Source organism: Larus michahellis, chromosome 4, assembly GCF_964199755.1.
Source record: "Larus michahellis chromosome 4, bLarMic1.1, whole genome shotgun sequence".
Taxonomy (NCBI): domain Eukaryota; kingdom Metazoa; phylum Chordata; class Aves; order Charadriiformes; family Laridae; genus Larus; species Larus michahellis.
Window position 1 is genome coordinate 67887060 of NC_133899.1, and position 16384 is coordinate 67903443.

Genomic DNA, 16384 nt, shown 5'->3' on the forward strand with positions numbered 1-16384 from the left:
TCAATGAAACTAATTAAGTGAGATTACCCTAGTTGGGATTGTTTTGCTGCGACAACGTTATCACAAAGGGATGCGGGACCCTGGTCATAAATTTTGCTGTGTTAACTTAGGTAATTACTGTAGCTTTTAAATTAGCCTAGGTTCCTCACAATTTTAATCTTAAAAGTACTTTTTAGTTGTAAAAATCTGAACTGTGGCATTCATAATATGTTAAACTTATATCCCAGTGCACAGTTGCTGCGGTTAGCCCTTCAAATTGTAAACATTGCTATAATACTTGTCAATTGTTGCTTTTTCCTGGCCACAGTGAAATGAGCGTATGTGTTGTGCTGCAGCTGAGGCAAAATGGACTGTTCATGGCTTAGTAAATGCAAATAGAGAATCTGCAATAGACTGTTTAATATGGGGAGATTCAGAGGATCCCTAAGGCACAAAAGAAGTTGTATCTTGTGGAGATGTGACAGACTTGTTTTCTACTGCTTTATAGGATTAGTTTTAGGCAGGATATAGTTGCTGCAGTTGAACTATGTTGATTGAGTGACACTCTTCCTTAAGACAGGTTTTTGAAATCTTCGAGTGATGATGAGGAAAAAGTGGTAACTGATTTAAAATTATAGGTGGTGGTGCCAAATTCAGCTAGATGTTTCTTAGCACAACTGACTAGGAGGCTTTATTTGCTGTGGCTTAAAACATTGCTTATAACTTCTTTCTTAGGAATTTTCTGTGAGGAATGTTTGCCTCAAACTATTTTGTTTTGACTGAAACTAAATAATCAAACAGCTCTGTCCATGGATCTAGCTAGCAGATACATAATTTACCTAACTAGATATACAGACTTTAAATAACAGCATTGTCATGTGTGTTGCAACATATTCATCTCTCTGATTTTTAGATCTCTAAGCACCAAAGCTGTAAGTTATAGTTAAGTCCGGGAAAAGTCAACTGCCACTCTGCCAAACTACAAGCTTATAAACTCATAAGCTTTGTGTATGCTAAACGTGTGGTGGCATCCTAGTAGCTTAGATCTGTAGGGATTGTTCCCTCACCGTATATTTATTCACTTCTCAGAGCTCCCAACTCTGACCAAATTCTGTGTGTAGCATCCTAGTCGAGTAGCTGAACATATTCTGTTCCCATTTGTTTTTACATGGCAGTACAGTAAATCTGGCCCAGGGCACTTTGAGAAGTGAGATTTCTCACAGCTGACTGGGGAAATAATTTTGTGCACTCCTATCTTTGATTTTTATTTTTTTCTTCTTTTTTTTTTGCACAGTACAGGTTAAAGTTAGTGTTATGTAGTTGAAGTGGTGAAGCACTGTAAGAATAAACATGATGGAGTTAATCAGTCCCTTGGACTTTTTTATTTTCAGGGTGCAGTCGGGGTTGTATTTGTTAAAGGAGGTATATAACTAAACCTTGAACAATGAGGAAAAACTAAATATCAAGTGGCTGCTCATTAACAGTGTGTTATCTGTTGTCAGTCTTGAATAGAAAGTCTCTTGGAAAAAATTGTGTGCTCTTATGTAATGAAGAGGTCTGTAACAAAGCTTAGGTGCAATGAGATCTCAAGCAGAAAAGACGTTTCATCATCTTTTTTCTTAACTGAGTTCTTCATTAGTCTACAATTCTCTGCAAGTCCACAAAGAAAGGATAGTTACTGATTTCGGATCAGAAGGGACCTTTGGAAGTAAACTAGTCCAACCTGCTCACTCACAGCAGCCTAAAGCAAGATAGAGCCAAACAGATAAAGTTTTCAGGCCTTGTCAAGTTCCGGTGAAGCTGAAATCTCCTTTTTGAAGTCCAGGGTTGTAATTACACTGTTTGGCTTGATCAATTAAACTCTATAAACTTATGGTTGCTGCAGTCAAGTAGAAGCATTTAAATCAAGCATGTTTGTGTTGTGTTCTGGGTTTTTGTGTGGTTTTGGTATTGGTGGCTTGCGTGGGGTTTTTTTGTTTGTTTTGGTTTGGTTTTGGTTTGGTTTTGGTTTGGTTTGGTTTTGTTTGGTTGTTTGGGGTTTTTGTTGTTTGTTTGTTTGGTTTTTTTAATGTGATTACAGTGCGGTAGTAACTCTTGTTATTGTTCCTCTTCTGCTTTTACTTGATGTCTGTACCTTGTGTTTTTAGACTGGAGGGACTATTTTGTTCATACTTTGAGGGAAAGAAGTGGTACTGGTGCAATGATAATATGCCATCTCTTTCCAAACAAGGCAAAGGGGTATCCTGTATACCCTCAAAAAGGTGGGAAAGGGAAGGGACATTGATGTACCCAACAAACAAGTGGCCCATCTATCGTTATGTGGATAATTCTGACCTGGACAATAAGGCAACAACTGCTGGCCACCAAGCTTCAGTTAACAGGTTAGTTTGGGCTCTGGTTGTTGCATCTGAGTGATCTTCCTGCACAAATCTGAAGTACTGAGTATCTTCAAGTTAGGCCTAGAAGCAAAAGTCTGTATTCTGTGAGGAGAAAATGAGTTCTGTTAAGCTCTTAAGTCCCATGACAGGCCTATGAAGACATAATTGGTTCTAATCGGTGCTCATAGAGCACTGACATGCTCTACCTGCAGCCAAGTAGTTCTCAGAGAGGCAAAGAAATCATTTGTCTTCATAAATAGCGAAGAACTCTCTTCCAGGCTTGTCTTTGCTGCTGATAACCAGTATAAAGAAACGTAGGAGAACTTGCAATTCAAGTGAGATTAGTTTTGGAAAGTGTGTTTTAATCTATGAAGCCATCAACAATGAGGGAACTCGTCTTGTTTTTCTTAACATAATGCTATGCCTTATAGAATCATAGAATCTTCATGGTTGGAAAGGACCTTTGAGATCATCAAGTCCAACCATACACACACCAAAAAAAAACCCCAAAAACCCCCACAACCAAACAACCTACAATCTCTGTCACTAGAGCATGCCCTGAAGTGCCACATCTAGACGTTTCTTAAATACCTCTAGGGATGGTGACTCAGCCACCTCCCTGGGCAGGCTGTTGCAGTGCCTGACCGCTCTTTCAGTAAAGTAATTCCTCCTAATATCTAATCTAAACCTCCCCTGCCGCAACTTCAGACCATTTCCTCTGGTCCTGTCATTATTCACCTGGGAGAAGAGGCCAACACCCACCTCCCTACAACCTCCTTTCAGGTAGTTGTAGAGGGCAATGAGGTCTCCCCTCAGCCTCCTCTTCTCCAAGCTAAACATGCCCAGCTCCCTCAGCCTCTCCTCATATGACTTGGTCTCCAGACCCCTCACCAGCCTGGTAGCTCTCCTCTGGACACGCTCCAGCACTTCTATGTCCCTTTTATACAGATGGGGCCCAGAACTGAACACAGTACTCGAGGTGAGGCCTCAAGTTCTAGTCTGTAATGCAGTATACACAACTTGTAGAACAAACTGATAAACTTAGGGTCGATATTTGTAATGTAGTTTATAGTGGGCAGCTGATATACCTGTGGATGGGAGGAAGCCATAGATAATTCACTACCCAGTCATCTCTAACTAGCCCTCTAACCAAGAGATTAAAGATACTGTTGGGGATGTGATTAAACAGACAAACAAAAACCCTTTATGCATATATTTCAGTAGTTGTGCGCCCTCCATCTTGAGTTCAAAGCTGAATGAGGAGGTAGAGTTCAGTCTGTAAAATTAATCTTTCTGGAACTGAAATGATATGTGCACAGTTCCAGTATGCCAATGTGCTCTTTTGTTAAGTGAGAATTATGATTGAGATTTTCTACTTAACCCTGATTTCAGACACATTTGTTTGAATTTACTGGGCATATTCTGGTGGGTATGCACAGACCTGGAAGGAAGGAAACGTGAATTCATTTTCACTCTGTCATTGAGTCAGCTGTTCACAAATCATTTCCCTTCTGCGTGCCTGAGTTTTTAACGTCTGTTTTGGTAATGTGTGCTGAGATGTCTAGAGGAAGCCCCTTAAGTGAGGGTGAAGTGTATCAATTATTTCTAATACGTAGTATTTATTTGGAATTGAGGTCATAAAGAGCTTTAATGGAGCCACAGCTTTGTAGGCAAGTATAGAAGTTACACATATATGATCCCACCTGTTTCTGTATCTAATTACATTTATTCTGTTCAGGATTGCTTGATGTATGTGTTGTTGATTGGTATACGGTGGGGAAAAAAATATGAAATCATTAGTTGTAATTTCACTCAGACTGGAAAATGTACCCAGTACATTGCCTGTACTTTTTACAGATATTTCATCCCTGATGCAGTAATGGGAGCTGGTTATTTTTGCTTACTATTCTGTAGCTTGTGACCCGTTGTAATAGTGCTCAGAAAATGAGGTGCAGTAAGTGGCTGAAGCATTTGGAAGTGTTGTTCCTGTCCTGCCTGTAGATTTGGGTCTAGGACAGCAATTTTAACCATATTTTCCAAGAAGCTTAGGGGCTGATTTTATGACTACCGAGTTATAAAATCCTGCTTCTAACTCGGGGTGTTGAGTACAAGTGAGAATGTGAACTCCGAATGCTTCTGCTTCTCAGCTTCTTCGTCTGCAACAATAATTCCTCACTTGTATGTCTGTCTTGCTCAGCTCAGATGGCCCTCGTGAATGTGGGAGGACAGTGTTCAGCTTTGGAGAGGTTTGGTGTTGTCCTTAAAAATAAGGTCAAGGAACAAATTCTCAGGTTTACTGTGAAGATGAGCGATGCTGGAAATATGTGGATTAGATATCTGAAATTCTTAGGAAGTCTTGAGAAAAGGATAGTCTCCCACTCTGTGTGAATAGTCTTCAGCTGAAGACAAGCCCAGCATCAAGGAGAGCTGCGAAATATTCCCATTGAATCCCATGCTTCTGAAACAGGTGTGGCTTGGTTTTTTTTCCCCAACAGTAGTGTCGTATCTCGCATTGTCTGGGATATTAGCACTAATGAAATCATTCATTCTTGATAAGCTATTCAGTTATTTTTATCTTAAATGCTACTTGTCTTTATTTAGGAACTAATAAAATGTACTTCATCATGTTGTATACAGAAGAAATTTCTTGAATGATACGTACCTTAAGAGAAAGATTGCTTGTTTGTTTGTAGTTTCCCTGCTACGATGCGTGTAGGAAGATGAGGGTGTTCTGAATTACATACATGCACATTTAGATTATCATCTACTGTTTAAATTATTTTCTTGGAGCCGTCTTGTGCTATTAGTAGCCTGGCCAGCAGGAGGCATTAATTTCACCCCTTTAACTAATGAAAGCACTGTGCTTGCATATATTCCTCTTGGAAGTCCTAGCGTTATTACCAGAGTTGGCAAATAAATAAATAAATGAAATAGGTAACTAACACTTTTTTTCTTTGGTTTTTTGTTTTGCAGCTGGTGCCACGTATATATTTGGGAAGAGTGGGGGTCTCATCCTGTACACCTGGCCAGCTAACGACAGACCGAGCACAAGGACAGACCGTCTCGCTGTGGGCTTCAGCACAACAGTGAAGGATGGCATTCTCGTTCGGATTGACAGTGCCCCTGGGCTTGGTGATTTTCTGCAGCTGCACATAGTGAGTATAGATAGGCCCATGTCTATGCCAGACCTGGGTTTCTGTTAACTGAATGTGCATTTGAAGAAAACTATTACTGTAAAATAGTATGTGTCATACTCTGCACTTTATGTATCATCAGCAGTCATCAAATTAACCTGCCTTATATAGTTCTTTAGGGTTTTGTAGAATTACTGAATGGGATGCACAGGGAACCATGTACTAGTGCCACAAGAAAGCAGGGGGAGACACCAAACCAAGCAAAAAAAAAAAAAAAAGCCTTATGAGATTTAATAACAGTGGGGTTAGAGTAGAAGAGTAGAAGTATTTTGCAGCAGTGTTAATCTACTGTGGCATATGCACAGTGCTGAATACAGCTGAATTTATGGAGGAGAGTATTACTATTCTAAGAAGGCAAAGAATGAAATGGACCGATACGGTGGTGGTTTTTTTCCTCACTGAGAAAGTTAAGTGAGAACTGAACAGATCCTCAAGCTGATATAAGTGATGCTTGCTTTAGCAAGACTTAAGAATTAAATGTTGTTAGCACAACACGAATTTGCAAAAAGAAAATAGACTTTTTTGTGAGAGCAAATATTAAAGTAGGGAAACTTGAATGAAGGTGACTTTAGGGAGAATTGAACTGTTTGAGAGAATGAGAACACTAGGACTGGAAACTTTCGGAGTTTGTTATTTTATGTGATGCTTTGGGGGGAGGGGGAGTTGTTTGCTTTATTTTCTTCTTTAAAAAAAAAGTAGCCAAGAAGTTTACTACAGGTAGAAGCTGGTCATGTTACTTGATGCTCAGATTTATTTCCAGTGTTTTATACATTAATTCACAATGGATGGAGAATGGGCCAATTGCAGGTTTTGAATGAGCTGGGGAACTGTTGACATTATATAAGTGAATACAAGGAATGCTGGGGGTCAAAACACAGACCTAATGTGAATGACTGAGGGTCTTAATCTGCTGCTGGAATTTGCCACGTTCAGAACCATGTTGAAGCACTGGCTATATTGCAGGGTGGTTCTGAAACAAGGGTCAGGGCTAGTACTCATTGCAAGCACTTTAAGTGGTTTTATTTTGAATTTTCTTGTAAAATTCATATTCATTTGAATGAGCTAAAATATGGCCTTGAGCCATTAGGCTGTCACCAATTCTGGTTTCTCTCTTTTTGTGATATATCCAAATACTTAGTTTGTGTTTTATGCTGGAATGACAGTGAGATCAAATCCTGGCATATTTTTATTGCTTTCTCTTGCTTTCTTAAAAACAAAACAAAAAGAACGCTGGAAGACTTTATAAAAGTGAACAATGCTAAGCCTAATGGGCTGGAATTCTGTAACTCACATTAAGCAAAAGGGGTTGGATATGATGGAACAAGAGAATGTCTGTTCTTCAGATGTTATAATACATCATGTGTAAAAATGCTATCAATTAACTGGAGATCAGTATGCCATCTGAGGAGAGGTGCAGAGATATGAATTTGCAGAGGTGCAGAGATTATGAATTTGTTCAGCCTTAGATAAAGAAACTTAAAATGGGATCTTGTTGGTCTTGGCTCCCTAATGGGGTGTTACAGAGAAGATGGAAGTCAGGCTCTTCTTTTTGTGGTACCCAGTGGAAGGAAGAGGGGAACTGAACACAAGTGGCAAAAAGGAAGTTTTGATCCTGCATTAAGATAAGAACTTGCACAATGAATCTCTTTGGCACTAATGATGAAGGCACATAGTTTTTCTCTATAACTTGGTCTTGAATATTATCAACTCTACCCTGAAAAATTAGGCCAAATTAACTTTTTAATGAGTGATCGTTTTTAACATTGTAACCAATTTTGCTGGATAGATTGAAACAAATCAAACAAATTGAACCTGAAGTGTAAGTGTTGATTTTAAAAAAAAAAAAAAAAAAAAAAAACAAACCAACAACAACAACAAAATGTTCATGACTTTATACCAGTCAGTTTTGGAAAGGAATGAAAGTTTTTCTGCTTTCTCACGATATATTTTGTTTGAAGTACTCTGAATGGCATGATGCTAGTTTCAGATTATTTCAGATATCTAAATCAAAGCTATTAATTGTGGCTGATATTAATGCTAAAGTTCTGTTGACCGCTTCCTGTGTAGTTTGGCCAATTTTATCCCTGCAGATGTTCACTAGCAGCCAATATAGAACTCGTTCAGCTTTAATTTCTCTTGTTCTTTTGTGGTTGGGGTGGATTAGGAAGATTTGTGAGTCATTCATGAGGAGCAAAGGCATGCTGCTGGGCTCTTCTGGGTATGGTTGTGCTGTTCATCATATATATCACTGACTCTACCTAAATGTTCAGATAGATGTAGTCTGAGACTCATGCTGTTATACGTAATAGAAAAGTTGAAGAGAACTTTTTAAAGTGTTATTGGCTTCTTGAACGTCTGTAAGACTTTGTTACCTCTGGTTTATGGTTCAAAGTCACAGAAGTGAGCTTACATCAGGATAATTTTGGAAAAATTCAAAATCTGAAATGAAAGGTGCATCTTGAAATGACATTTAAAATGCAAGACCATATAGGACCTCTTACTTAGCAAAATGCATGCAAGCTTTCCATGAGACCAAGATCTTTTGTAAATGACTGAAAACTACCACATGCTTTGTGCTGTCATGTTTAAAGACTGTCTCCATCTTCCTTTCTTCAAAACCTTGTTCTTCCATTAGGCCATTTTCAAGTGTAAAGAAAAACAAGGCAGCGAGGATCAAATTATAATAGAAATATGGGAAAAATAAATTTGCAGATCAGAGCTATGAAAGCAGATTAAACTGCTAATAAAATAAAGATCAAAAAATGCAAATACTTAATAGGCAAATTGTAGGAGAAAGAGAAAATAGGCATTAAAACAGGGAAGACCAATGTTAGTGTAATTTATGTTATGCATATTTAGAAACTAGACTTTTAAGGAGGAATTATATTTAATAATAAAAGTGGCAGGGATTTTCCTGGATGAATACTGGGGAGACCTCTTTTTGCCTTTCTGGATATTCCAGTCATAGACTTTATTTTGGATACAGTGTACTAGATTCTGCCCTTCTCACACTTCCCTGTGTGTTCTGTTGGTGGTAACAGGTGACAAAAGCTACTTGGTGATCATTGTTTTTTAATGGGCATCGTTAAACTAAAATTTAATCCAAAAGTCATAGTATAGGCTATGGTTTATCAAGATCTGATGCTATTTTAAAGATTGTAAAAGTAACTTGTACTCTGCTAAGACTTTTTAATAGTTTGCCTGGGTTTTGAATATCATTTTGTTGTGGAGTTTTCTTTATAATCTCTTTCTATTTGTAAAATTCAAAGTGAAAAAAAAACCAAACACAAACCAACCTTATTAAGAAGTTACATATTTGCTTGTTTAATTTATGGTTGTTCTGTTTGGATTCATTTTTTAATTATCAGTCTTTCAGACATTGTGGAAATTTATTGACTAAGGTGTCTGTTTTATATGACAAAAAATTACAGCCTCTGAAACTATTTTCTCTCCTGATTTACAATGAAGTATAAGCCGGCAGCCCTGCAAAAATGGATGGCATACCATTAAGATGAATGTCGTATATGAAGCATGAGGTGTTTTTGTGAATAGACTGTAGCACATGGAAAGAGAGTGGTGTTATAGCACCAAAGCCCTCCTTATGAGATTTTTCTTTTCCCCCAGCCCCTGACAATTCATTCAAAGCACCAAGTCCAAACCTGTACCAGAAAATTGCCTTCCACAATGGATGCTTAAAAAAAATACATGTATGAGTTGTGGTTGAATGTTTCTGTATGTTCATTCACCTTACACTACCACACCTATTTTGTGATTTACAACATGCAAAAATCTTCTTAGAGATCAAATGGGGAGAGGAAGACAGCTGCAGGTGATGATGGATATCATTCTTGTGATGACTATGGAGAGAAATAGCCCTCCAAGTGCACTGCTGATTTATTCCGCAGTCTTTCATTTTGCTGTATATTGTAAACTGTCGTCTCACCTCTGGCTTTTCAGAATAGTGTTGAGAGACTAGTCTAGTTTCTGAATTGCTGGTAAAAAGTAAACTCTAGCCTTGGGCAAAAATGCTAGTGATTTTGGTGTGAGTTTTGCTTAAGTAGTCCCAAACTAATGGGGATCCATCACTTAACACCAGGCTGCAACTGAAGGCTGCAGAATTAGATATAGAACATTCAGATTCTTAAACGATAAGTATAAGAAAGTCTTCCCTGAGTTAGAGGTGGCATCGCTAAATGAAAATGAGTATAAATGGAAGAAGATGTGTGCGTATGTTCTGCCACAATTATTAAGTTATCCTGTGATTGGCCAAAGTCTGTGTTTGGTTTTTGTGGTTGTAGAGACAACTCTGGCTCCTCTGTACAGAGAATCTCCTGGAGATTCCTTCAAAACTGCAGTACCACGTCATCTGAGCAGAGTGAAGAAATAGAAGCATTTAAATCAGGAGAAGGATAACCACAGAGAGAGAATGAACTGAATATCTTAAGGGTTGGACTGAGATAATAAATGGAGTTTGCATTTTACTTTTCTATAACCAAAATCATCTTGATGCAAAATATTTCAGCCTTTCTTAGGCCGAATTTGAAGTGGGCATTAAAAGGGTAACATTTTGTACACAAGAAAATAGAAATGGGAGGGTTTCCTTCAAACTGTTCCGTTTTGCACAGTGTATCTACCGAGGCTATACACCATGGAAAAAAACTGAGGGATCTATTTCATTCTCCTGTCTCATGTTCTGCTTTTTTTAGCTGCCTTTACTGTCTTCATAGTTACAGTTTTCTCTTAAAGTGTGTTTTTCACCACGTTAGACCTCCTTTTTTTTATTCTTGTATAAAATTCTTAGTTTGTTCAAGTTTAATTTTTGTGAATACAAATCATTTCACTCTACTGTATCTTGGTCTTTTTTCTATTGACGTGCATTGATTCAGAATAGTGCTATTATTCTTGCCTTTCCAGGCTTTTAACTGGTATAAAGTAAGTCTTTGAGTTTGTGTACGTTTCTGTGTACGTTTATTCTAATTACATTTATACAAATTATGAATCCCTACAGATTGGTATGGAATATGTATTCAGTGAAAGATTCTTTATGGTGAAGCATGCCAGTGGATCACCAAAAGGTGAAGTGGGGCAGAGGCTTCTTTGTTGAGGTAGGAAGTTGTTCACTGGCTGGCTATAGGAGGCAACATCTCCTGTAACACATTTAGCTGAGGAGTGAACAATTAATGAATGAGAGTGGCTAGACTGCCTACTTGTGAAAGGAAGGAATTAGGATGAAGTTTCAAGCAGAAGACAATATAGTCTGGATCCTTAGAAGGTATAGAAGAACAAACTGTCTAAAGACATTTTCCAGGAAGAAGAAATCTAGCAACCTACCCGAGGGAGTACTCCTCAGGACTCCTGTAGTTATTAACATATAAAAACTATCTGAATGTAGCTTTCTGTTAGGGATAGGTTCTCTGGCAGAGACTTCTGAATATATTGTCTTCAATAGGTGCAACCTGAGGATTAACATACGTGTGAAAACTTGAAGCCATGATTGCTAACGTACCAGGCAAGATGGCAAGTGAGCTGAATGAGGGAGTGGGAGAACTTTTCTGACATAGTGTTAGTATATGAAGATTCAGAAGATTCTCTCTTTCATTTCCTCATGTATATCTTTTATAAACATCTGTAGCTGTGTTTTTTGAGTTCTCGAAGTTATGACTGACTTTTAACCTAACTCAGTTTGCCTGTTATTTAAAGTAACTGGGGATTGGCAAGATAGTCCTCATATAAGATGTGACATATATGTATACACTGCAGTACCTTAAAAAGTAACTTATGTCCCCAGCAGAACCTCCACTGTGTGCAATGGAGCAGGTTTCTGTTTAGCTGTGTGGGCCAGATGGAGTGCTGGCACCACAAGGATTGGGGTGGCAGTACTGTCCCCTGGCAACAGTGGGTAACTTAGGACACTCTCTAACAGACATTGAGCTACTGCATTGCAGATGGGTTCTGAAGACCACACAGAGCACATCACAAGTGTTTACCTCCTTTCTATAATTATTTATATTAATAAATGTGAGTTGTAAGTCACATCTTGCTTTTTGCTTAGGGTGGCAGTCATCTTCAGCTGAGGCTTGCATCTTAATTGCACTCCATTTCTTTATGTTGATCACAAGAAGATGATTTAAGTGCATCTGTGTTAATCAACATTGAAGCAGATTAACAGCACGCATACAGTCAGTTGCTACTTTTCCTTAGATAGAAAAGTAATTTCTAGATGATGACTGGTAAAATTTTAGATTGCTTGAATCTGTTTGCAAGAGGACAGAAAACTGCCCAAAATTGTGGCTTCTCTGGACAAGGGGGGAAATAGCTGAAAAAAAAAATATTAAGATTAATGTGTAATTTAAATACCAAAAGCTAAGAAAGTGAGCAGAAAACCAAGGTATTGGTAGTATGGATAACAAAGGTGATTCCTTGACAAAAAGTCTATCCAAAGGAATAACAGGCGTTCCACTGAGAGCTGCAAATCCATTTGCTGTCTCTGTGTAGCAAGGTGTGGTGCATGCTGTAGGGATTAATTTCTTGGTACTTCATATATATTACAACTGGCTTTTTTTCCAGTCTGTCATGACATCTTTTGTGTGTGTGATTTATTATTGAAGATATTTGACTGGGGATGGTAAAATTACCCTATAGGCTAACTTGGAAGTTAAAAGACTAACCGCAATAAATTCAGAAGTCCGTGAGTAGGCTGGGTGTGCAAAAGAATTTAGAAAGGAACACAGCCAGGACAGCTAACCCAAATTGACCAAAGGGACGTTCCATACCATAAAATGTTGTGCTCTGCAATAAAAATGCAGGGGAAGAAAGAGGGGATGCTGGTGGTTATGGCTGTTATGTGTGCTGAGGCCCCCCCTTGCCGGGAAATGGCTCAACATCTGCCTGCCAATGGGAAGTAGTGAGGCTTTCCTTAACTTATTAAAGTGTCTTTATCTCAATCAACAAGTTTTCTCACTTTTGCCCTGCTGATTTTTCTCCCCTATCCCACTGAGGGGGGGTGTGAATGAATGAGCAGCTGGGTTGGTGCTTAGTTACTGGCCAGGGTCAACCCATCATGCATCATCTTTACCTGGAAGAGGGCCTCTGTTCCTGACCAAGCACTTTGAAAATACTTAATGCAGAAAGAGGCTACTATATGCAGATCGTCCACACAGAAAATGGAGCATAAGATAACTGCTTGCCAGTTATGTCAGGTTTATAGAATAAAAAATCATAGCGATCATATAAGACTTCAGCATCATTATTTTGCTTGTGGGAGGCTACATCTGAAGGAGCCTCAAATTTCAGGTATGTACATCAGTGGCTGTTCTGTCAGCTGCTGTAAAATTGCCAAAACTCCTGATTTTTTTTATTTTTTTTTTTTTTAATTGAAGTGTTCTATTTAAACACTCAAGGATCCTGTCCCAAAATGCCCTCATTTTCTTGCTGTCCTTTTCTAAACTCTTTGGGTCTATGAAGTCCCATGTGTTTGTGCATGCTGAATTTATTGTTCGCTAGAGCACAGAAGAATTAGTAAAGGAAAAATAATTTTAGGAAAGAAAATGGACCTTCAGTTTTCAAGACAGCTGTAAAACATGTTATTGTTACTTCTGTTTTTATTTTGAAAAAGGGGTTTAAAAATACCTTTTTAATATATTTGATCTATTTCACATTAGGCATAGGAATGGCCCATCTATTTTTATTTACTAACTCTCAGGAAAGAATCTGTCGTGGGAGATCATGAGTTGAAACTAAACTTTTGAAGGTTAAGGAGTTTCTCACGCTAGCATGCCTGTTTATGACTGGCACAATTTGGCACAATGGCTCATCAAGTTACCTCAATGACCTGTTGAGCTTCAGTCCCTGCTTTGTTGCCAGTGGCTGTACCAGGTGTATGAATGAACGTACGTAGCTGAATGCAACAGTGCAGGAAATAGCCCACTGATGTCCTGTGGCTAAAGAAGATGGATTTTAGATCCCTAGCTCCATTCAGGCAGCGTGTAAGCTCAGTGCTTTGATAGAGGCATACATTAAATCCTCACTCAGCTACAGTTTGTGCATAGATCCTAGTGCTCTTGCTGTTGTTACTGAAGGTTGCGAAGCTGATTAGAGATAGGGAAGAAAGAGATGGTAGGGCAATGTTAGCATGAATGGTAAAATTGCCAGTTGGACCATGAGTTAGCCTGATCAGAGTCACAAGTCTGAAAATGGTCTTGGGGCTTTGGCTCTGCAAAACAGCTGAGTTCAGCTGGACGAAGGAGAGTGAAAATTAAGAATTGGAGGAGATGAAGGAAGAATCAATGGGAAGTTACATGGGTAATTTTGAGAATCCTGGCTTAGAGATAAAAGTAACTAAATATACTTACTACCTCTGCTGATTTACCATTAAAAGAGAGAGCTTTTCTGCTTCATCAAGGAAGCAGACTTCTACTGATAAGATCATGGTATGGTATAGTGGATGGAATTAACAGCATCTTTTTCAGAATACACACTTGCCCATTTTAACCTTGTACGTCTTGCAAAGTCAGACCCTAGTAATACTGGGTAAGTGCAGAAATAAAAATTATTCTCCTAATAAGAAGCAAAAATCTTAATGGACTCGCTTATGTGAGAGAGTCATCCCTAAATATATAGTCTCTGTTTAAAATTACATTCTGAAGTTTGAAACTTGTTTAATTTGTGAAGGTTTGTCTTAGGATTTGTTGTGGTTCTACGAATTGCTATTAGGTGTTAAATGATCAAATCTCAGCATATCTCCCAGTATCTATCCAAAGATCCTGTATGGCAATAAATGTTACGTTATTGCTTGTTCTTGTACACTGTATAAACAAATACTGTGTTTGGCTTAATATTTATTTTACTCTCTCCTGTGACTATAATGTTTATGTAGAATGTGTCATCTAGGACTATATATATATATATATCATAATTTCAGTAAAACTTGATCTGAATTGCCTTTATTGTTTTGCAGTACTTCCTCTTAGTTTTTCAGAACTAATAATTGGGATTTTCACATTTTGTCACACAGTCTTGTCAGTAAGTGAGTAAACCAGGAAATACTGGCATGTTTTTTGATGCTGAGAAAATTGAGATTTGGCTTCTTAGTGTTTTTCTTCTAAGTCCTACATACAAAGGAGTGAAGCAGCGTGAGGTTTTTTTCTAGCTGGGTCAAAGAAAGAAACACAAACAATCTCCAATTAAGTTCTTTTCTAGAAATATGCAAGACCTGAAGGAGATAAGCATGAGGTTTTTTAGTGTTCATTCTGAAAGAGGCTAAAATCTTTTATATTTGTAGACTATATAGTAATGGTTGGCAATATATATATTTGTCTTTTACAGAAAACATTAAATTTACACGCTTGTTCAGACCAACCCGTCTTACTTCTATATGCTTGGATAAATTGCACTAATAGATTCTAAATTAAATCTGTTTGTAATTAAAGCCTTTATTGCCTTCTCTATGGTTGCATCAAAAAGTAAAATAAAATTCTTCATCTTCATGTTAATGGATAGCAGCAGGGTATGATAACAACTCACTGCACATTCAAACATACTGAGTACTACTCAGAAGCAATTAACAAGGGCAATTGTCAGTTTAATTTACCCTTGGCTTGGTATCTGATGTAACCTTCTCATCAAAGGTTAACAACTCTTTGGTACAACATCAGCTACAGCGAAATTAATTGTTTCCCTATTAAGCCTCTAGGAAGAACATCTTAAACAGGAACATGTTGTTGAGTCTTACTAGCAAAACATAAACTTGATCTAATTCAAACAACGTTACACATTGTTTGTGCTATGACTTCAATTTTAGAGGATTTCAAAATCCAGTGCAGGGAGAAGATAACTCGATCACTGATATACAGCTGGTTCTGGGATGAAAATCAGCTATTCTAGAGAACATAAGACTAATCCTGCACATTTTTACATAGGAAATGAAAGAAAATTCTGCTTTTTCCATTCTACTAGGACACTGCAGAGACAATTTTGAGGAGAAATTGCACTAAGCTGGAGTATGTCTAGAAGTCTTAACATCCAAGTTCTTATGAGTTTCTCTGACCATGAGTTTTCAAGAAAGCAGCACAGTTCTTAATCAGAAAAACTACCTTAATAGTTGCTATGATGCCTAAAACATATACATGCATTTCATTTTAAACCATCTATACAATCATAATACATCCCAGTACCTCTTCGAAAGGTACACGTGAGCATCCTTGTAGAATGAGAAAATGGAGGCATTAGAGATTAAATGATGCACCTAGAGCTATAGCCTCCGAATTGGAGCTGGCTGGCTCTGAATGTTCATTTTTTCTTAAATCAGAAGGCTTCACAGCGCTTCATTCTCCATCCTGAGGGAGTGGTTCAATACCAACAGCTGGGGTGAGGGTAGTGCCCTTGGAAAGCTGCTATTGCCCACAGCATCTGCTGTTGCCCACAACATCTGAGGACTGATTTTATAGCAGCAGGTGGTATGTGGTGTTTTTGTTGCTGTCTGTTTTTTCTCTCCATTTAAATGCTGATGGGGCCTGAACGAACTTAGCTTGTATGTTGTTGGGATCTCAGGCTGAGGTAGTATTATTTGTGCTAATAAGCCTCTCCCGTTAGTTAACCTTTCAGTACATAAAGCACGATTGAACTGAAGGCTTCCTGCTGATTTGAAAGGCTTTTATGTTAAATACGTGTTACAGGCATTTTCGTCTTCCATCTTCTTATGTAAAAGAAGTGGGATGGGGGAGACTGAAAACACGCAGTCTGAAACCTAGTTGAAGTAAAGCTTATGTAGTGTGAAAGTTCTCTTAAATATCTTGGCATATCTTTTTTTTCTGCTGCATTTAAATTCCTGGTGCT

The 16384-nt window shown here is 38.1% G+C and overlaps 1 protein-coding gene across 40 annotated transcripts in view; it reads left to right on the forward strand.

The window, feature by feature from the left end:
* The window catches only part of NRXN3 (neurexin 3), a 1053186-nt gene that overhangs the window by 778752 nt on the left and 258050 nt on the right, over positions 1–16384 (forward strand). For all 40 annotated transcript variants that reach the window (XR_012586787.1, XR_012586788.1, XR_012586790.1 and 37 more), the window contains one exon: positions 5331–5512. Coding sequence is in view for 32 of the 40 variants with exons in the window: in XM_074585395.1 (XP_074441496.1) it covers positions 5331–5512 (182 nt within the window). In the remaining 8 variants the exon portion in view is untranslated. The remainder of the gene's footprint in view (positions 1–5330; positions 5513–16384) is intronic.